The sequence below is a fragment of the Lacerta agilis genome, chromosome 14 (assembly GCF_009819535.1).
Source record: "Lacerta agilis isolate rLacAgi1 chromosome 14, rLacAgi1.pri, whole genome shotgun sequence".
NCBI lineage: Eukaryota > Metazoa > Chordata > Lepidosauria > Squamata > Lacertidae > Lacerta > Lacerta agilis.
In genome coordinates this window covers 22,683,985-22,704,562 of record NC_046325.1, presented here as the reverse complement: position 1 = coordinate 22,704,562, position 20,578 = coordinate 22,683,985, and the positions used below count along the sequence as shown (strand labels likewise).

The following is a 20,578-nucleotide window of genomic DNA, read 5'->3' as shown; positions in this document are numbered from 1 at the left end:
CGAAGCTAACGTGGAGGACAGAGAAGATTGTCTGAATCCAACTGACGTGAGGAGAAAGAGAAATAAGGACTGGACTGGGAAGGATATAAAATAACCAGAAGGACTGAAGCTGAGAGAAGAACGAGGACAAAGACAAAGGAAACGAAAGTGAAAGTGGTGGAGTTAATGGACTGAGTATATCTTAGAGTGTATTTAGTGTGTAAGAGAGTGACATCTAGAGGACATAGAAATAATTGTAATACTTGAAGTTCAGAAATTTGAAGTGTTATAGTAACAAACTGGGGCTTCAAGTAATAGACAAAGTACTAAATTATTTTAGAATAAATAAAATGAAAGGAGCAAAGGGGAATGTCACCCCAGCAGAAAGAAGATCCTCTAAACAGGAGGAAGGCAAAGAGTGGGAAGGGTTGCTCTCAGAAATAAAAAAAGAATTAAGGCAGAGTGAACAAAATATAGAAAACAAGATAGGGGATCTAAAGGAGGCAATTGATCAGAAAATAGAGAAAGTAGTAGGAGAATTATCAGGCCAAATAAAAGACCTCTCAGTGAAGTCAAAAACAATTGAAGATTCTGTCAAGAAAGCAAACAAAGAAATTAAACAAGCCAAGAAAGAAACAGAAAAAGTGAGAGATGAAGTAGCAGACCTAAACAAGATCCAAGAAGACATCCTAGACAAGATAGCACTTCTAGAACTAAGACAAAAACAATTAAACATAAAACTCAGAGGAATACCAGTGGAACCAAATGAAAACATTAGAGAAAGATTAATAAAAGAGCTGGCAAAATGGCTAGACAGGAAGGAGGAAGATATAGACTACTCCATCACGAATGCCTTCAGAATCAGTGTCAAATCAGCCAAAGCAAGAGCGAAGAAGCTCCCAGGAGATTGTTTAGTAATATTTAACTCGATGGATATAAGAAATGAAATACTGAGAGTTAGCCATACACAAAAATTGATAATCGGAGGAAGGGAAATTTTAGTGTATAAAGAAATCCATACAAGATTTCTTCAAAAGAGAGATCCTTATCGCCAGCTAACAGGAATTTTAAACAGTAAAGGAATACAATTTCGTTGGGAGTTTCCGGAAGGAATATCATTTTATTTCAAAAACAAAAGATATAGAATTAGAAATGCTCAAGAATTAGAGAAATTTACCAGACGCTACCCAAAAGAACTGGGACTGGAAGGAAAGAAGAAAAAGGGAGAAACAGAAGAAGCATCAGGAGGAGAGATAGATAGAAGAGAAGAAGGAGAAGAAGAGGACGTAGAGGAGGGAGAAGAAGAAGAAGGAGAAGAAGAGGAAGAGGCAATACAGAAAGAAATTACAGAACGATAGGGAGAAAAGGAGAAGAAAAGGACACAGTAATTTGATCGAACCTGTTTTAAAATTGACCAGAACATGACCTTGAGAATACAATCATGGAACATAAATGGCTTAAACAATAAAAGGAAGAGAAATAAAGTACAACATGTTTTGATGAAACAAAAGTTAGATGTCATTTGTTTACAAGAGACACACGTCGCAAAAAAACACAAAAAATTTTTGATAAATAAGAAATTGGGAGAAGAATTTATAGCTGCAGATGTTACAAAAAAACGAGGTGTGATAATTTATATCAAGGGAAAATTCAAACCAAAATTGATTTTTAAAGATGAAGAGGGAAGAGTAATAATCACACAGATGACATTTCAAGGCGAAAAATTGCTAATAGTGGGGATTTATGCCCCAAATGGTAAAAAGACAGAGTTTTTCAGAACATTAGAAGAAATATTATTCGAATATATGGATCAAAGGATAATCATAATGGGAGATCTGAATGGAGTGGTAAATCCAACGATAGACAGGTCGGCAAGGAAAGGGAATTCGGCACAAGGGAAATTACCTAAAACATTCTTCGCATTAAGAGATAACTTAGAACTTGTAGATACCTGGAGACACAAACACCCTATCACAAAACAATTTACACACTACTCAGAGCCAAACAGAAGCTCAGGGAGAATAGATTATGTATGGACATCTCAAGAGATAGCTGATAGGGTGAACAAAGTTGAAATTCTTCCAAGAACACTATCTGACCACAACCCGATATATCTGGAAATTAAAGGAGAGAGAGTGCAAACAAGATGGAGGATGAATGAAAGTCTATTCAATGATCAGGAAATAGTGGAAAAAACAAGAAAATCATTAAAAGAATATTTTGAACTGAATTTGGATAAAGGAACAGATATAAACATAGTGTGGGATGCAAGTAAAGCAGTCCTAAGGGGCTTCTTGATCTTGCAAAATAACATAAAAAGAAGGAAAGAGAAAAGAAAAAGAGGAAATAGAGAAAATGTTATTAGAAAAAGAAAAACAGTTAAATAATAACCCTGAAGATAGAGAGCTAAAACAAAGCATCAAAATATTACAAAACAATATTCAATGTTAGTGACCCAAGAAATCGAATGGAAGATGAAATGGAACAAACAAAAAACTTTGAATACGCTAACAAAACAGGCAAACTGCTAGCGTGGCAGTTAAAAAAGAGACAGAGACAAAATACAATAAATAAAATCAGGAAAGATGATAAAATAACAGAAAAAAGAAAAGATATAGAAGAAGCATTTTTAAATTATTATTCTGGCTTATATCAGAAAGGGCAAGAGGAGGAGGAAAAGATGAGTATATACATAAATAATCAGAATGTGAAGAAGATTACAAAGGAAGATCAAGAATTTTTGAATACACCAATTTCATCCTCAGAGCTACAGCAGGCAATCCAAGATTTAAAAATAGGGAAAGCCCCGGGTCCAGATGGACTGACGGCAAGGTTATAAAGATTTGACAGCCCAGCTAAGCCCAACATTATTGGAAGTTATGAAAACATATTAAGGAAAGGACAAATTCCAAATTCATGGAAAGAAGCGTATATTACATTGATCGCAAAACAAGATACGGACTTACTTGATGTTAAAAACTACCGCCCAATTTCTCTGTTAAATTTAGATTATAAGCTCTTTACAAACATCTTGGCTAATAGGTTAAAAACAGTGGTAAACAAAGTAATACATAAAGACCAAACAGGTTTCCTACCGGGGCGACAAATGAAAGAAAATATCAGAACCATAGTAGACATAATTGAGTATCTAGAAATGAAAATAAATAAAAAAGCTGCATTAATCTTCATAGATGCCGAAAAGGCATTTGATAACGTGTCGTGGATATTCATGGAGAAGACCTTGGAGAAGATGGAAATCAGAGGGAACTTTCTGAGAGGAATTAGTGCAATATATAGTGAGCAAAAAGCAAAACTAATTATTAACAACGCACTATCAAAGACATTTAATATTACAAAGGGCACCAGGCAGGGGTGCCCACTCTCACCACTTATGTTTATTATGGTTCTAGAAGTATTAGCAAACAAAATAAGAGATACCGACACAATTAAAGGTATCAAGGTGGGAAAGAAAGAATTTAAAATCAAAGCGTTTGCTGATGACCTGGTAATTACATTGGAGGAACCTCAAGAGAGCATTATAGAAATGTTGGAAAAAATAGAGGAATTTGGAGAATTGGCAGGATTTAAATTGAACAAAAGAAAAACAAAAATGCTGGTTAAAAATATGAATAGAACTGAAAGTGAGGAGCTAGAAAAAAAAATTGGGCTGTCAGTGGTTAAACAGATAAAATATCTTGGTATTAATCTAACAGCGAAAAATATAAATTTATTTAATGACAACTACTTACCAATTTGGAAAGAAATTAAAAAAGATATAGAGGTGTGGGGAAGATTGAACTTGTCATTTTGGGGAAGAATCTCAGCTATCAAAATGAGTGTGTTACCTAGACTATTGTTTTTCTTTCAAATGATACCAGTAATTAAAGGCACAAAAATTTTCAAAGAATGGCAAAAAACACTATCCACATTTATATGGCAAGGAAAACGGCCTAGGATAAAACAAAAAATATTAGTAGACAGGAGAGAAAGAGGAGGCTTTGGATTACCAGACCTGAAAATATATTACGAAGCCTCATGTCTAATATGGGTGAGAGAATGGATCTTGCTGGAAAATACAGATATATTGGACCTAGAAGGGTTTAACAACAGGTTTGGGTGGCATGCGTATCTGTGGAGGGAAAAAGTTAAAGTTCATAAAGATTTCTTAACACATGTATTTAAAAAATCCTTGTACGAAGTCTGGGAAAGATATAAAAACTTATTAGAAAGGAAGACGCCAAAATGGTTATCCCCAACAGAGATCCTGACAGTGAAAAAAGTAAATATGGCAGGGATCTGGATTACATATGAAGACCTATTGGTAGATTCAGATAAAGGATGGAAGTTAAAACCTTATGAGGCCGTAATGGATAAAATGACTGGATGGATACAATATCATCAAGTGAATGAAATATTTAAGGAGGATAAAAGAAAAGGCGGCTTTGAAAAAAGCAAATCTAAATTTCAAATGGAGATTGTGGAAGGGAAAGGGAAATTGCTGACCAAAATGTATGACTACTTATTAGAGTGGTACACAAAGGATGAACTTGTGAAAGAGGCTATGATAAAATGGGCGGTGGATTTGGGGTATAACATTCAGTATGATAGATGGCAGAAATTATGGAATCACACCATTAAATTTACGGCATGTACAGTATTAAAAGAGAATCTGATGAAAATGTTATACCGCTGGTACATAACCCCAACCAAATTAGCCAAATGTATAGAACAGGAAACAAGAAATGTTGGAAGTGTAGATGAAAGATGGGGACTTCTTCCATATGTGGTGGGGGTGTGAGAAAGTAAAGCAATACTGGGAAGCAATATATAATGAGCTAAAAAAGATGTTGCAATATACCTTTCACAAAATACCCGAAGCCTTTTTATTAGGATTAATGGGAAGTGACATCATAAAGAATGATCAAAGATATTCCTGTATGCTACCACGGCGGCAAGAATTTTGCTGGCCCAAAATGGAAAACGCCGGACCTACCTACAATTGAAGAGTGGCGGAACAATTAATAGAATACTTGGAATTAGCTAGACTACAGGAAGGATAAGAAACCAGAGAGACCAAAAGGTCACAACAGATTGGAGTAAATTTATTGAGTATTAAAAAAGTCTGGTAATAAAACGATAACACCAACAGGATTTAACAAAATACTTGCAATGTGAAAATATTCGATAACAGATGTAGATAAGAACAAATTAAGAATGTAAATATGTAAGAATGTACATATGGGGAATGACAATAATTAAAGCGAGAGAATGATAGAAGACTGAAAACCAGGGATGGAAGGGAGGGAAGTCACAATACTCGGCAGAGTATAGGGATACACAAAGAAAATATTTGAATACATAATTGTTTGCAACAAGGTCATAGAATTATGTTTAATATTATGTGAATTCGTTGATGTAATTAATAAAAGCAATAAAAAACTTTTTTTAAAAAAAAAAGAAAATAAAATGATGAAGAAATTGCACCTGGAAATCAACTTTCTATTAAGGAAAAGTAAGATATTATATGCTTATAACTTCAGTGATACCTGGGTAGTTTTCAGAGGACTAAACACAGACAATATTTCTATAGTGCAAGGGTGGCCAACTCCCAAGAGACTTGCGATCTACTCACAGAGTTAAAAACTAGCAGTGATCTACCCTGTTTTTTGCAGTTCAAATTAAAGTTGTTGAGCTTTTTTTTAAGAAGGAGGAAGGCCCATGGGGGTGGGGGTCGGGTCAAAGTTGTTGAATTTTTTTCAGGGAGGAGGTAAAATGTTGAGCTTTTTTAGGGGAGCCACAGTTGTTCGGCTTCTTTGGGGGGAGCTAATGATCTACCAGCGATGTACTGCAGACGTCCAGTGATCTACAGTAGATCACGATCTACCTGTTGGACATGCCTGCTATAGTGTATTGTGTAGAATCATAAAACCTGCTTGCTGTGGTCTCTCCTGGAACTTATTGAGACTCACATAGAATACCCAATGACCTGGTTTCCATGACATGCTAAACCAAATTTATCTTAGGAACACTGCACAAATGTTGAACCTCATGGAGAGAAGAGTACAGTAGCTTTGCTCCTCCATGATCCTTTTTACTGTCAGCTCAAGCTGCACCAAGTTTTGTTTTAGCATGTCCTCCAAAACAGGACTAGTGGTTAGGCTCTCTCCTCACCAACCATGAATATCAACCAAGAAAAAAACTTCATTACCGCTCCCAGTGAGGGAGGAAGGAGCTGATGCACCTTGTCTTAGCTTATCATAATGTAGCAGCAAAAAGATCTGTGGAGGAGCAAAGCAGCTGTGAGCCTATACGGGTACATTTTACATGCATAACAATTTTTTTGTATACAGTATGCATTAACATATAACAAAGATAAGAACAATTGAAACCTGTGTGATCTTAACTAGAAAGGAGTTAAAAACCATTAGGCCCAGAATACAGAATAAAGGTGAGTATGAGTCAAATGTGTGAGTCATGTGGAACTATTCAGTGACTCCTGCAAAAGACTCACTGAGTGAACGGGGATATCAGGAAACAAGCTTTTAATATATCCATGACCCAAATTGTTATGGGCACTGGAATTTAATAGAAGAAACTTGATTTTGAATTTGCATCATATAGGCAGCAAGTTACCCCCTATATTTAAGAGTTACAGTGGTGCCTTGCAAGACGAAATTAATTCGTTCTGCGAGTCGTTTCGTATTGCGAAAATTTCATCTTGCAAGGCACCACTGTACAGTACAGTACAGTACAGTACAGTACTGTAGTCATAAAGTCATAAAGTAAGCCATACCAGGTTTTTTCCACATTTGTGAGAAATAAGCCATAGTGATAGGAGCGAAGGAGAGTTCCTGCGTCCTCTCTTTTTCTCCCCGCGCTCGCTGGAGAATGTGCTCCTCCCCTCCTGCCGATCAGCTTTGAGGCGCAAAACAGGCAATTCACCCATTGTCGCCTCAGCGGCCCCTTCTCCCATGTCTCCAATTGCTGTCTACTTGCTTTTACCAAAGGCATAAAGCAGCCATTTAAAACCCCTGCTGCAGTGAGGGCTTTTTCCTTCTCGCTGTTTGCGAGCTGCTAAACCCGTCACAAAAGTTAACATTTTGTGGGTAAAGGACGGGCAGTTTATCACACCCCGCTTTCCTGCTGGCTCAATTGCTCCTTAATTGCTACTATTTGCCAAGTCAATTGCTCCTTAATTGCTACCATTTACAGTACCAAGTCAGCAATCTTATTTGTTTTCTATCTCTTAGCATTTTCTACCTTCATTTTCATCTTGCGAAGCACGGCCATAGAAAAATTTGTCTTGAGAGTCACTTAAACAATCGTAAAACCCTTTCATTTAGCGAGTTTTTCATTACACGAGGCATTCGTCTTGCGAGGTACCACTGTACAGTTTTGATTCTGAATTAAAATATCAAAACATATTTTGTAAATATGGGGATTCTCTCAAAGTGCATCTGCCCTCTGCATATTTCCACATACTGAGCAAGTAATGTAGGGCAAGGATGGCAGTAGGACTCTTGTGTTTTTTCTCTAGCAGTGGCAGCATTCTACTTCAAGAGCTTGTGAACAGCACCATCTACTAGTTTTGAAGCAGTGGTACTTTATTTTAAAATAGTGATATATTATCTATACGGAGTTGAAAGCTAAGTTCTTATTTGCATAAAGATTTATTGTTTCTTCTTTTTTGTTCACTTATTTCTTTTACCTTCTACATCCAACGAAACCTCTTCCAAAGTAGTAAACATTTATTATCACAAGAGGACTTAAACCAATTTATATCTTCCTGTTTTCTTCCAGTGACAGAAATAATTTTAGTAATGAATGAGAGAATAAATAATGAATCCTCGGTCTCTGAATTTCTGCTCCTGGAGTTCTCAGCAGTACGAAAACTGCAGATTCTACACTTCTCTCTGTTCCTGGTATTGTACCTGGCAACTGTATTTGTGAATCTTCTCATCATTTCTGCTGTAACATTTGACCACCACCTTCACACTCCCATGTACTTCTTTCTGATTAACTTGGCCATCCAGGACCTAGGGGCTGTTTCAGTCACCATCCCCAAATCCATGGCCAATTATCTCATGAATACCAGATACATTTCTTACACTGGATGCGTTGCTCAAGTTCTTTCATTGGTTTTCTTTTTATCATGTGATATTTCCCTTCTTACAGTCATGGCATATGATCGCTATGTTGCCATTTGCAATCCATTACAATATGAAATGGTGATGAACAGGGCAGCCTGCAAACAAATGGTTGCTGGCGTGTGGGTGTCGGGCCTTGTCAATGCAGTTCTGCACACTTGTGGAACTTTTGCAACCCCTTTCTGCTCAAACATTGTCAATCAGTTCTTCTGTGAGATCCCAAAGATACTTCCATTTGCTTGCACAAACCTATACCTAAGGGAAATTGGAGCTTTAGTAGTGAGTGTAACAGTTGTGTCTGGATGTTTTGTCTTCATTGTTGTAACTTATGTGCACATCTTTACTGCAGTTCTGAAAATCCCTTCTGTTCAGGGAAGGAAAAAGGCCTTCTCCACTTGTATACCCCACCTTGTTGTCTTCTCCATATTTTGTTTCACAGGCTGTTTTGCTTACTTTAGGCCTCCCTCTAAAACTCCATCTGACCTGGACTTTGCACTAACTGTGATGTATAGTCTTGTTCCACCCATGTGCAATCCAATAATCTATAGCATGAGAATTAAGGAGATAAAAAATGCTTTATCGAAACTGCTGGGTTTGTGGCAATCTCCTCTGGATATATCTTCTGAAAAGGTATAATTAAAGGGTACTCCTGGAACAGAGCATCATTTCAAATTAAATCTTCCTGATAGATTCAGAAATGCAAACTAAACATCAGCCCTTTGTCACATAGTCATAATTGCATGTCTTCAGCTCAGCTCTATATTTCACACATTTGCTTGTCAGATCACATGGCATGTTAATAATCCATTTACGTATGTATGTTGAAGTTTTTACCCCATTGTTCACTTGCATGGTTCTCAAAGTGGCCTATAGCAGGCTGAACACGACTCACCACCCTTTAATCCCGTGCCTTATGGATATTAAAAGTTCATGTTTCCTGTCTGCTCTGTCACCCCACATCAAAGAGCAACTTTAACATAATATTTAGGTTTTCAAGGGAGTAATAGCACCTAGATGAAAAGATTGGGGGGGGGGTGATTCACAAATTTACTGGAATGCCACATGCACAAATATCTGAATTAACATCTCAGCAAAAAGTACATGAATCTTGGAGGCAGTCAGAAACACAAACACTGCCCTGTGATAGGGAAGTTTCAGAATACATGGGAAATATACAACTTCTTTGCAAAAAAAGGGAAGGGAGAGGAAAAGGAAGGGAGCAGGAAGGGAGAGTGCGCACCGGCCAAGCCAGCTGAGCCCTGCTGCCAGGCACCCCGTCCAGGCCAGCGCTGCTGCTCCTGGCAATCTTGAGAGCCGCTGAGTGCGATGGGCAGCTTGTGGGGCAGCCCCACGAGCCACCGATCACACTCGGCGGCTCACAAATTTGCCAGGAGCAGCAGCGCTGGCCCAGATGGGGTGCCAGGTGGTGGGGCTCGGCTTGGGGAGTGGCCGCCAAGTGTCTCTCCCCTCCCTGGAGCCCAGGGCAGACCACCCCCATCGCCCCCTAGTGACACCACTGGTTGCGGATGGCACTCATCTTGCTTTACTAGCCGGGGGACAGCTTCCGGGTCATGTGGCCAGCATGACAAAGCTACTTCTGGCGAACCAGAGCAGCACACAGAAAGGCCGTTTACCTTCCCACTGGAGCAGTAACTATTTATCTACTTGCACTTGGTGCTTTCGAACTGCTAGGTTGGCAGGAGCTGGGACCTAGCAACGGGATTCAAAGCACTGACCTTCTGATCGGCAAGCCCTAGGCTCTGTGGTTTAAGCCACAGGACCAACCGCGTCCCATCTGATTGGGATTAGGATCCAGCTAAACATGGATAACCAATCTGATTCCTTGAAGGGAAATTAAATCTTAGAAGAGGTTGCAAGATAGTTGCTAGGGCAATGAAAAAAATGCCCGTTATAAGTGGAAATAATTTATCCTGCGAAGAGGTTTGAAGAAAAGTGCTGACTGGGGTTTTAAAGGTCAGTGTTGTAGAGTGTCTGCCTGAAACTACCTATTGTGCCTTACATGAATAAGCATGTTTAAAATGAAGTGTTGTGCCTTTGAAGGGCAACAATAAAGCTGTAACCCACATTGAGTGTAAGTAAACAGATGTCTCCTGTGTTATTACTGTGGAGAGTTGTATCTTTTAAACACTGAGAAAATTGGTCATGCTATCCAGTTCCCATCTTCAGAGAGAGAGAGACTGACACAGTGATCACTGACACAAAATATCAGAATCTAAAAAAAAGAAAAAAAAGAAAACAAAAACTTTGTCCTTTTAGGAACAAAATATAAGACTGAAGTTTCACACTGAAGAAGCAATTCCACACCGAGAATGGAGGGTAAGCTGCCAAGATCCGATAGAGGCCATCCCATTTATAATAGTATGTGAATACAGAACCTTTGCTAGGAGTTAGAACTTGTCATGCTCTGGGATGGCACATAATAAGCCAAACAAAAGACTCCTAATGAACAGGAAAGAGCATCCTGATCAGGTTTGCAGATGACACCAAATTGGGAGGGGTGGCTAATACCCCTGAGTACAGGATCACAATTCAAAATGACCTTAACAGATTAGACAACTGGGCCAAAGCAAACAAGATGAATTTTAACAGGGATAAATGTCAAGTACTACACTTGGGCAAAAAATTGAAAGGCACAAATACAGGATGGGTGACACCTGGCTTGAGAGCAGTACATGTGAAAAGGATCTAGGAGTCTTGGTAGACCATAAACTTGACATGAGTCAACAGTGTGATGCAGCAGCTAAAAAAGCCAATGCAATTCTGGGCTGCATCAATAGGAGTATAGCATCTAGATCAAGGGAAGTAATAGTACCACTGTATTCCGCTCTGGTCAGACCTCACATGGAATACTGTGTCCAGTTCTGGGCACCACAGTTCAAGAAGGATACTGACAAGCTGGAACGTGTCCAGAGGAGGGAAACCAAAATGGTCAAAGGCCTGGGAACGATGCCTTATGAGGAACGGCTTAGGGAGCTGGGTATGTTTAGCCTGGAAAAGAGAAGGTTAAGGGGTGATATGATAGCCATGTTCAAATATATCAAAGGATGTCATATAGAGGAGGGTGAAAGGTTGTTTTCTGCTGCTCCAGAGAAGCGGACACAGGGCAATGGATTCAAACTACAAGAAAGAAGATTCCACCTAAACATTAGGAAGAACTTCCTGACAGTAAGAGCTGTCCGACAGTGGAATTTGCTACCAAGGAGTGTGGTGGAGTCTCCTTCTTTGGAGGTCTTTAAGCGGAGGCTTGACAGCCATCTGTCAGGAATGCTTTGATGGTGTTTCCTGCTTTGAAGGGGGTTGGACTGGATGGCCCTTGTGGTCTCTTCCAACTCTATGATTCTATGATTCTAAGGTGAACAATGTATTTAAATGGAAAATACCATTAGACATAAGGAGCTCGTGTTTATGCACATGTAATGTGCCTTTAGGGTACTATTGCTTCTGCAGATTGCCATTTTGTATTGAATCTGCCTCCAAGGTGCACCACAAGACATGCTGGTGCCTTGTGGCAGTCAGTTGGTAGTTCACTACTCCTCAACTTGTGTGATTTATCAGCAGAGGATGTGGGGCCATAGGAGAGTCTTCACAAATTTCCTGCTCCCAGCAGAACAGCTTCTTCCAGCGTCCCCAGTTAATGGAAAAACTCCTCTCCCACACAGTTCAAAGTACCAAAGTGTTTATTGTCTCAATACACAAGAGAAACCTAAACATGTGGAATCTATGGTATTTCCTTAGAGTTTACACCTGGTTGAAATTTAGTGGTGGCTCTTGCATTGGCCGGAGCTTTTAGCACAGTGGAGATAAGCAGTGAGACTGACTGTGAGGTGGTATTTGTCAACTGATAGTTTTAAAATTGCCAGTCTCTACAAGTGCATGGACTGAACTGAGATAGGGCAAAATAATGCCCTTAAGATACTGGCCATCTCTACAGGTGGGTCAACACACAGAATGTCAAGTCCATATACTCATCTTACAGCTGAACTCATGGTAACTGATGGGGTCATATTTAAAGGAGACATTCGAGACCCCAATAGCTTCAGACTTGTGTAGTGGTGTGCATTCATTGACTAGGCTAGTCCCCTAAATATTCCCCTGGTGCGTCCTTCCCAAAGCCTAGGAAGGTTCTGCCTGGCTTAGGGACAGAGGTACGAGGCTCCAATAGGTCCAAGATCCATCCCACCATCTTCCCAAAGCCCATCCGGCTTTTGGAATGAGGTAGGAGGGCTCCAGCAGCTTGTCAGAGCCCTACCTGCTCCTTCACATTGCCACGTAAGCTTCTGCCCGGCTTAGGGATGGAGGCGTGATGCTCACATTCCCGACATCACAACGGTATCATATGGACACATAGGGCTCTTAACAAAAAAAGTAACTCCCAAATCATATCAAATACAGACCACAGATTGTCAAGTATTCAAACGCAACAGAAAGCATGTACTTCAGATATCATAAAGGGAGGAAAGAATGGCAGAAGTAGGAGGAGTGCAGTGTGTGTGTGTGGGGGGGGTACTGAGCTAGTCATATCTCACACAAGTATTTAAAATATTATATACTAAGTTGTTTTGAAACAGGATGGTTTATTTACACACCTTGATTATTTGTGTTAGACCCATAGGGCAAAGTCATAAAAAAATAAATAAATATGGGACTCCTGAGTCCAAGAATCCAGGAAAACAATTGCTAATTTGTTTGGGGCTCTTGAGATCAAACTCCCAGGAACAAACATATAATAATAGCAATAATTTTCCACCCAATAGTAAAAGCATCATTCTGCAAGAGTATACAAACATTTTCACTGTCTCAGAAGAAAAGGGGGGAGAGGTTTAGAAAGAAAATCTTCCATGAGTGGCTAGAAGAATACAGAACATTTTAAAGTGATGAAGAAATTGCATCTGGAAATCTATTTTCCATAAAGGAAAAGAGTAAGATGTTTATTTTTTTTATAACTTTAGTGATACCTGGATAGCTTTTGGAGAGCAAAATGCAGACAGCACTAATATATTCTGTTGTTTAGAATGGGAAATTGTGCTTGTTTAAGGTTTCTCCTGAAACCTAATATTGACTGCACATAGAAAAACCAGTGACCTGGTTTCCATGACAAGCTAATCCAAATTTTAGCTCAGTGAGAATGCATAAATGCGCAACCCCATGGAGAGAGGATTACAATTGCTTTGCTACTCCATGCTCCTTTGTACATCCATCGGAAGCTACACCAGGTTTTGATTTAGCACATAATCCAAACCAGGAGTAGTGGTTGGCTTCTCTCCTAACCAACCATGAGCTGCAACCAAGAACAAACCTTCACTGCAGCTCCTAGTCAGTGAGCAGAGAGCTTTAACACTTGGCTTGGCTTGGCTTGGCTTGGCTTAACATAGTGTGGCAGCAAAAAGAACTGGGAAGCAGCAAAGCAGCTGTAAGCTTCTCTACAATAGCTTACACATTTGTACATACATTTGTGCACAGTGTACATTAACGTTAGAGACGTACAACAAAGTTAAAAACATTTGAAACCTTTGTGATCTCAACTAGGAAGGTGTTTTAAAGCATACAGCCCAGAATATGTGCCTCCTGTGAAGTATGTGCTCTGTGTCTGAGCCATGTGGAACCACTACCAGTGACTTAGTCAAAGACCTCACTGATCTTATTGAATTTATTCTGATCATTTCCTGCATATTCTAAATTACTGCATATTCTAAATTACCTTAACTTATTCTTTTATTCATCTACTTTAATTATATACTCTTATGAAACTGCAGGTTATTATAGTAATCCTGCCAATGTCCTTATCTGTTTACAATTTGTTTGTAAATATTCAATAAACTATTTCCATTGTTTTATAAAAAGTTTGCTATCTTGATCTCTTATTTTCTGGTATATTTTGCCATTTCTGCATAGTCCACAACATTTTGTATCCAAAAATAGAAAATTCTTTCCAGTAGCACCTTAGAGACCAACTGAGTTTGTTCTTGGTATGAGCTTTCGTGTGCATGCACACTTCTTGAGATACGGTATCTGAAGAAGTGTGTATGCAGACGAAAGCTCATACCAAGAACAAACTCAGTTGGTCTCTAAGGTGCTACTGGAAAGAATTTTCTATTTTTGTTTTGACTATGGCAGACCAACACGGCTACCCACCTGTAACTTTTTGTATCCATTCTTTCACTGAGACTTCTTCTTTCCATTTTTGGGCAAATAATATTCTTGCTGCTGTAGTCACATGTATGAATAAAATTCTATACTGTATGGGTAGTTCTAGTTCTATAATTTCCAGAAGAAAAAAGAATACTTAGCAGTAACTTATTTTAAGATAATGGTGCGTTATCCATATGGAGTTGAAAGCTAAGTTCTCCTTGAGATAAAGATATATTATAACACTCTTTTGCTCACTTCTTTCTTTCAAATCTATATCCCACATAACCACATCCAAAGCAGTATTTAATAACAAATATTTCTTATCAGAAGATGACTTAAACATATGCTTACCTTCCTGTTTTCTTCCAGAAGCAGAAATCATTTTAGTAATGAATGCAAAGATAGGCAATGAATCCTCTGTCTCTGAATTTCTACTCCTGGAGTTTTCAGCTGTACGGGAATTACAGATTCTACACTTCTCTCTGTTCCTGGTATTGTACATGGCAATTCTATTTGGGAATCTTCTCATCATCTCTTCCATAGTTTTTGACCACCACCTTCACACTCCCATGTACTTCTTTTTGATGAACTTGGCTATCCAGGACATAGGGGCTGTTTCAGTCACCATCCCAAAATCCATGGCGAATTCTTTCATGAATATCAGACACATATCTTATGCTGGATGCGTTGCTCAAGTTCTTTCATTCTTTTTCTTTTTATCATCTGATGTCGCCCTTCTTACAGTCATGGCATACGATCGCTATGTTGCCATTTGCAATCCATTACAATATGAAATGGTGATGAACAGGGCAGCATGCAAACAAATGGTTGCTGGCGTGTGGTTCTCTGGCCTTCTCAATGCAGCCATGCACACTAGTGCAACTTTTGCAACCCCTTTCTGCTCAAACATTGTCAATCAGTTCTTCTGTGAAGTCCCACAGTTACTTACACTTGCCTGTTCCAACTCATACCAAACAGAAATTGGAGCTCTAGTGGTGAGTTTAACGATTGCGTCTGGATGTTTTGTCTTCATCGTTGTCACTTATGTACACATCTTTACTGTGGTTCTGAAAGTTCCTTCTGTTCAGGGAAGGAAAAAGGCCTTCTCCACTTGCATACCTCACCTTGTTGTCTTCTCCATATTTTGTTTCACATCATTTTTTGCTTACCTTAGGCTTCCCCCCAAAACTCCATCTAATGGGGACTTTGCAATAACTGTGATGTATACCATTGTCCCACCCATGTTCAATCCAATAATTTACAGCATGAGAAATAAGGAGATTAAAAATGCTGTATCAAAGCTCTTGCGTTTGAAGCATGCTTCTATGATATCTTTTCCAGACTTATCCTGAAAAGTTTACATTTTTCTCTGTAGGTCTAAGCATACGGAACTGTGTAGATACCAATGACCAGTTACAGCTTCTGGATACATTTAGATATGCAGACTCAAATTCTGCCATGTGTCACAAGGACATCTTGTGCTCCTCCACCTTAGATGTACCATTAATAATTTTGCAGCTCTGATCACAAGGCCTGTTAAACATACATTTAGAGGGGGACTGTCATTTAGTGCGTATCTAACCCTTTCTCTTGTGCCACTGCTTACATCAGGCAATCAGCTTTTTTGTGCATTGCCATTTCTTTTTATTTAAAGCTAAAGAGTGGGTTTTCCTGGTGAAAGGAGCAAGGAAAGGAGAAGAAAACCACTCACATCCTTGGTTTCTAACTATGGGAAAAGCAAAAGTGTGGACGAGTCCTTGTTTAGGGACTTTAGATGAGATGAACCTGTTCTGATTGGATTTAGCGATTAGCTTTAGAGGGCAAGCCAATTTGCTTCCCTGAAGCTTAGGAAAAAAAACCCTTCAAGGGGCTGTGAGATTGTTGCTAGGCGGTGAAACAAATGTCCTTTTTTAGGTGAAAATAGTCTATCCTGAGACTAGTTTTAAACAAGTGTTGACTCTGGTTTAAAAGTTCTTTGTAAAGAGTTTTCACCTGAAACTATTGTGACCCAAATAAGTAACGTTTCTAAAATGAATTGTGCTTTAAGAGAGTGAATATTAAGCTGGAATCCTCATTGAATGTAAATATATAATATTCTATCTTTGTTCCAGAAGTGCCTCCTCATTACTTTGAACCTTTGGTGGGAGATAATTGGACACAGGGCATCCTTCACATAAGTAGAATAACTGGCTGTTCTACTTAATAAAATTTAAAACAGATGTCTCCAGTGTTGTTACTAGGGAGCGTTGCATCTTTTAAAAACCCAGGAAATTGGTTATGTTACACAACTCCCATCTTTAGTGAGGGAATGTGACACAGCGGAGACTGACACAATTTCTCAAAATCTTAAAAAGCAAAACAAATTCACAACCTTTTGAAAAATATAAGACTGGAATTTCACACAGGGGAAGTAATTCCGCACAGGGAATTAGGGGTCAGCTTCATAGAACTGATAAGAGTTCATCCCATTTGTTAAAGTGTATGTGATTACAGAACCATTGCTTGGAGAAAAAACTTGTGATGCCCTGGAATTCATTAAAAGATGACATGCAACATGCCAAACAAAAGACCTTCACATTGAGCAGGTGTACCCTTATGTCTTTTGAGGAATGGGCAAAGTGAACGATGTATATAAAATCTAAATAATATAGCCAAAAAGACCAGTTTCACATGTTCCTTGTTACTTTCCTTTGGTCCTCAGAAAACCTTGAAGTTCTCAAATGTAGGCAATTTTTATGAATAAATGAAAGGAAGTTCATGTTCTGTAGAAAAAGTATCCTAACATCGTCTAAAGATTTGAACACAATATTCTGATTATGAATTGCACATAGTTGCCTCCAGAGAAGGCATAGGAACTGCTTTGATATAGGTTTTTTGTTAATTTATTTATTAGATTGTCAGTCACTATATTTTGCCCAGGGCAACCCAAGTCAACACTGATACACATTAAATCCCAAATATATATGGAAACTCTGGAGACAAGTGGTATGTGCTACAAGGCCTCTCATCCACCCCCAAAAGCAATCGTGCACAAATAGAAAAAGAGGTCCTGTCCCTTGTATTTGAATGTCAAAAAAATCCACACATTTATATATGGGAGACCAGTGTTAGCTGAAGCAGATCACAAATCCCTTTTTCTGCATTACAAATGGTGGCTTCAAGGATACCCTTCCAACTCCACTCCCCCCCCCCAGTTATTTCCTTAGGGTTGTTATTATTATTATTATTATTATTATTATTATTATTATTATTATTATTATTATTTTACTATTTTATGGGTTTAAATACCACCCTCCATCACAAGCTCTCATGGCAGTTCACAAAATAAACACAAGGTTGAAATTTAGAGCATGGACCAAAACACAGGAAGGGGGGAAATGGAACTTGGAACACTGAGCCAGTCATACCTCACACAACTCTCTGCATGCTCTGAAACTGGGGGTGGAGAGCAGGTGGGGGTGTGACTGGTGCATGTCCCAGGGGCGTGGCACGTCGCCCACAGGGGCGTGGCACATGTCCCGGGTGCCTGGCACCCTGCATGATGGGGGGGTGCGCGACACATGTCAGGGGGGCGGCCGTTATGGTACTCCCCTCCCCAATGATGCAGGGGGTGGTTTGCCCCCCCGCCCCCTTTCCTCCACCAGTGACTTTCTTTATCATGAAAATAAATAAAAACGTTATTTAAAAAATAATGAATGAATGAAACGAGTCTGAGAAAGTCCATTTGAAACAAGAAGATTCCAGACAGACCTATGTAGCATTATTATTATTTTAAACATTATATAGTGTGCTGTTTAGAAATGGGAAGGTTTTTTTGTTTTTGTTTTTGTTTTTTTGCATACCTTAATTAGACTACTGGGAAATACTACTTTTATCTCCTGAGTCCAAGCTTCCAGAGACACAATGGCTAATTTGTGTTGGGCTCTTGAAACCAAACTCTGAGGAGTGCATATAAACACACACACACATTATAATTTTCCACTCCAGGTTAAAAGCTTCATTCTGGAAGAGTATACAGATATGTACACTGTTACAGAAGAAAAGGAAGGGGCGATTTCTTAAAATACAGATGAAAATGAAGTGATGAAGAAATTGCCTCTGGAAATCTACTTTCCTCTAAAGAAAAGAGTAAGATATTTATAACCTTTGTGATACCTGGATAGTTTTCGGAGGACTAAACGCAGACAATACTTCTACAGTGTATTGTGTAGAATGGGGAAACCTCACATATAATACCCAATGAGCTGCTTTCCATGACATGCAAAACCAAATTTGATCTTAGGAAGACTGCACAAATGTTGAACCACATGGAGAGAAGAGTACAGTAGCTTTACTCCTCCATGATCCTTTTTACAGTCATCTCAAGCTTCAAAAAGTTTTGTTTTAGCATGTCCTCCAAAACAGGACTAGTGGTTACGCTCTCTCCTCACCAATCATGAACTTCAATCAAGAACAAACCTTTATTGCAGCTCCAAGTGAGTGAGGAGAGAACTGAAACACCTTGTCTTGGCTTAGCATAATGTAGCAGCAAAAAGATCTGTGGAGGAGCAAAGAAGCTGTAAGCCTATACATTTTACATGCACAACAATGTGGTTTGTGCACAGCATGCATTAACGTTAAAAAACATATAACAAAGATAACAACAGTTGAAACCTGTGTGATCTTAGGAAGGAGTTAAAAACCATTAGGCCCAGAATACAGCAAAGTGTGTGAGTCACGTGGAACTATTCAGTGACTCCTGCAAAAGACTCACTGAGTGAACAGGGATATTAGGAATAAAGCTTTTAACACATCAATGACCCATATTGTTATGGACATTGAAATTTAATAGAAGAAACTTGATTTTGAATTTGCATCATATAGGCAGCAAGTTTTACCCCTATATTTAAGAGTTACTTCAGTTTTGATACTGAATTACAATATCAAAATCTGTTTTGTAAATATGGGGGGATTCTCTCAAAGTGCATCTGCCCTCTGCATATTTCCACGTACTGAGCAAGTACTGTAGGGCAAGGATGGCAGTAAGACTCCCGTGTTCCTCCTCTAGCAGTGGCAACATTCGACTTAAAGAGCTTGTGAACAGCACCATCTACTAGTTTTGAAACAGTGGTAGTTTATTTTAAAATAGTGATATATTATCTACATGGAGTTGAAAGCTAAGTTCTCATTTGCATAAAGATTTATTGTTTCTCCTTTTTCGTTCAATTCTTTATTTGACCTTCAACATCCAACAAAACCTCTTCCAAAGTAGTAAATATTTGTTAGCACAAGAGGACTTAAACCAATGTATATCTTCTTGTTTTCTTCCAGTGACAGGAAGAATTTTAGTAATGAATGAGAGAATAAGTAATGAATCCTCTGTCTCTGAATTTCTGCTCCTGGAGTTCTCAGACATACGAGAACTGCAGATTCTACACTTCTCCCTGTTCCTGGTATTGTACCTGGCAACTCTATTTGGGAATCTTCTCATCATATCTGCAGTAACTTTCGACCACCACCTTCACACTCCCATGTACTTCTTTGTGATGAACTTGGCCATCCAGGACCTAGGGGCTGTTTCAGTCACCATCCCAAAATCCATTGTGAATTCTCTCATGAATACTAGACACATTTCTTACACTGGATGCGTTGCTCAAGTTCTTTTATTTGTTTTCTTCTTATCATCTGATATTTCCCTTCTTACAGTCATGGCATATGATCGCTATGTTGCCATTTGCAATCCATTACAATATGAAATGGTGATGAACAGGGCAGCCTGCAAACAAATGGTTGCTGGTGTGTGGGTCGCTGGCCTTCTGTATGCAGTCATGCACACAAGTGCAACTTTTGCAACCCCTTTCTGCTCAAACATTGTCAACCAGTTTTTCTGTGAGATCCCACAGTTACTTACACTTGCCTGCTCAAACTTCTACCTAATGGAAATTGGAGCTATAGTGGTGAGTATAATACTTGTGTCTGGATGTTTTGTCTTCATTGCTGTCACTTATGTGCACATCTTTACTGCAGTTCTGAAAATCCCTTCTGTTCAGGGAAGGAAAAAGGCCTTCTCCACTTGTATACCCCACCTTGTTGTCTTCTCCGTATTTTGTTTCACAGTATGTTTTGCTTACCTCAGGCCTCCCTCTAAAACTGCATCTGGCCTGGACTTTGCATTAACTGTGATGTATGCTCTTGTTCCACCCATGTTCAATCCAATAATCTATAGCATGAGAAATAAGGAGATTAAAAATGCTTTATCGAGGCTTTTGGGTTTGTGGCAATCTTCTCTGGATGTATCTTCCAGGCTTGTTCTAAAAAGGTAG

General features: G+C 39.0%; 3 protein-coding genes across 3 annotated transcripts; all 3 read left to right on the top strand.

Annotated features, from left to right (window-relative positions):
• Window positions 1–1,784: 1,784 nt before the first annotated feature.
• LOC117057724 lies at window positions 1,785–8,762 on the top strand. Its single transcript, XM_033168566.1, has 3 exons — window positions 1,785–2,250; window positions 2,988–3,431; window positions 7,780–8,762. The coding sequence occupies exons 1-3, from the start codon at window positions 1,785–1,787 to the stop codon at window positions 8,760–8,762; spliced, it is 1,893 nt and encodes a 630-aa protein (XP_033024457.1).
• Window positions 8,763–14,665: 5,903 nt separating this feature from the next.
• Window positions 14,666–15,628, top strand: LOC117057723 (olfactory receptor 14A16-like). Its single transcript, XM_033168565.1, has one exon. It carries the CDS (start codon window positions 14,666–14,668, stop codon window positions 15,626–15,628), a length of 963 nt encoding a protein of 320 aa, XP_033024456.1.
• Window positions 15,629–18,711: 3,083 nt separating this feature from the next.
• On the top strand, window positions 18,712–20,578 carry LOC117057722 (olfactory receptor 14A16-like). Its single transcript, XM_033168563.1, has 2 exons — window positions 18,712–18,751; window positions 19,587–20,578. The coding sequence occupies exons 1-2, from the start codon at window positions 18,712–18,714 to the stop codon at window positions 20,576–20,578; spliced, it is 1,032 nt and encodes a 343-aa protein (XP_033024454.1).

Bases quoted from the DNA above. Each gene is read 5' to 3' on its own strand.
- LOC117057724 (XM_033168566.1), top strand. From the start codon at position 1,785: ATGGATCAAAGGATAATCATAATGGGAGATCTGAATGGAGTGGTAAAT. The intron at 2,251-2,987 runs GTAAAGCAGTCC...TGTTAAATTTAG, and splicing joins AAACATAGTGTGGGATGCAA to ATTATAAGCTCTTTACAAAC. The intron at 3,432-7,779 runs GTATCAAGGTGG...GTTTTCTTCCAG, and splicing joins AGATACCGACACAATTAAAG to TGACAGAAATAATTTTAGTA.
- LOC117057723 (XM_033168565.1), top strand. From the start codon at position 14,666: ATGAATGCAAAGATAGGCAATGAATCCTCTGTCTCTGAATTTCTACTC.
- LOC117057722 (XM_033168563.1), top strand. From the start codon at position 18,712: ATGAACTTCAATCAAGAACAAACCTTTATTGCAGCTCCAA. The intron at 18,752-19,586 runs GTGAGTGAGGAG...GTTTTCTTCCAG, and splicing joins AACCTTTATTGCAGCTCCAA to TGACAGGAAGAATTTTAGTA.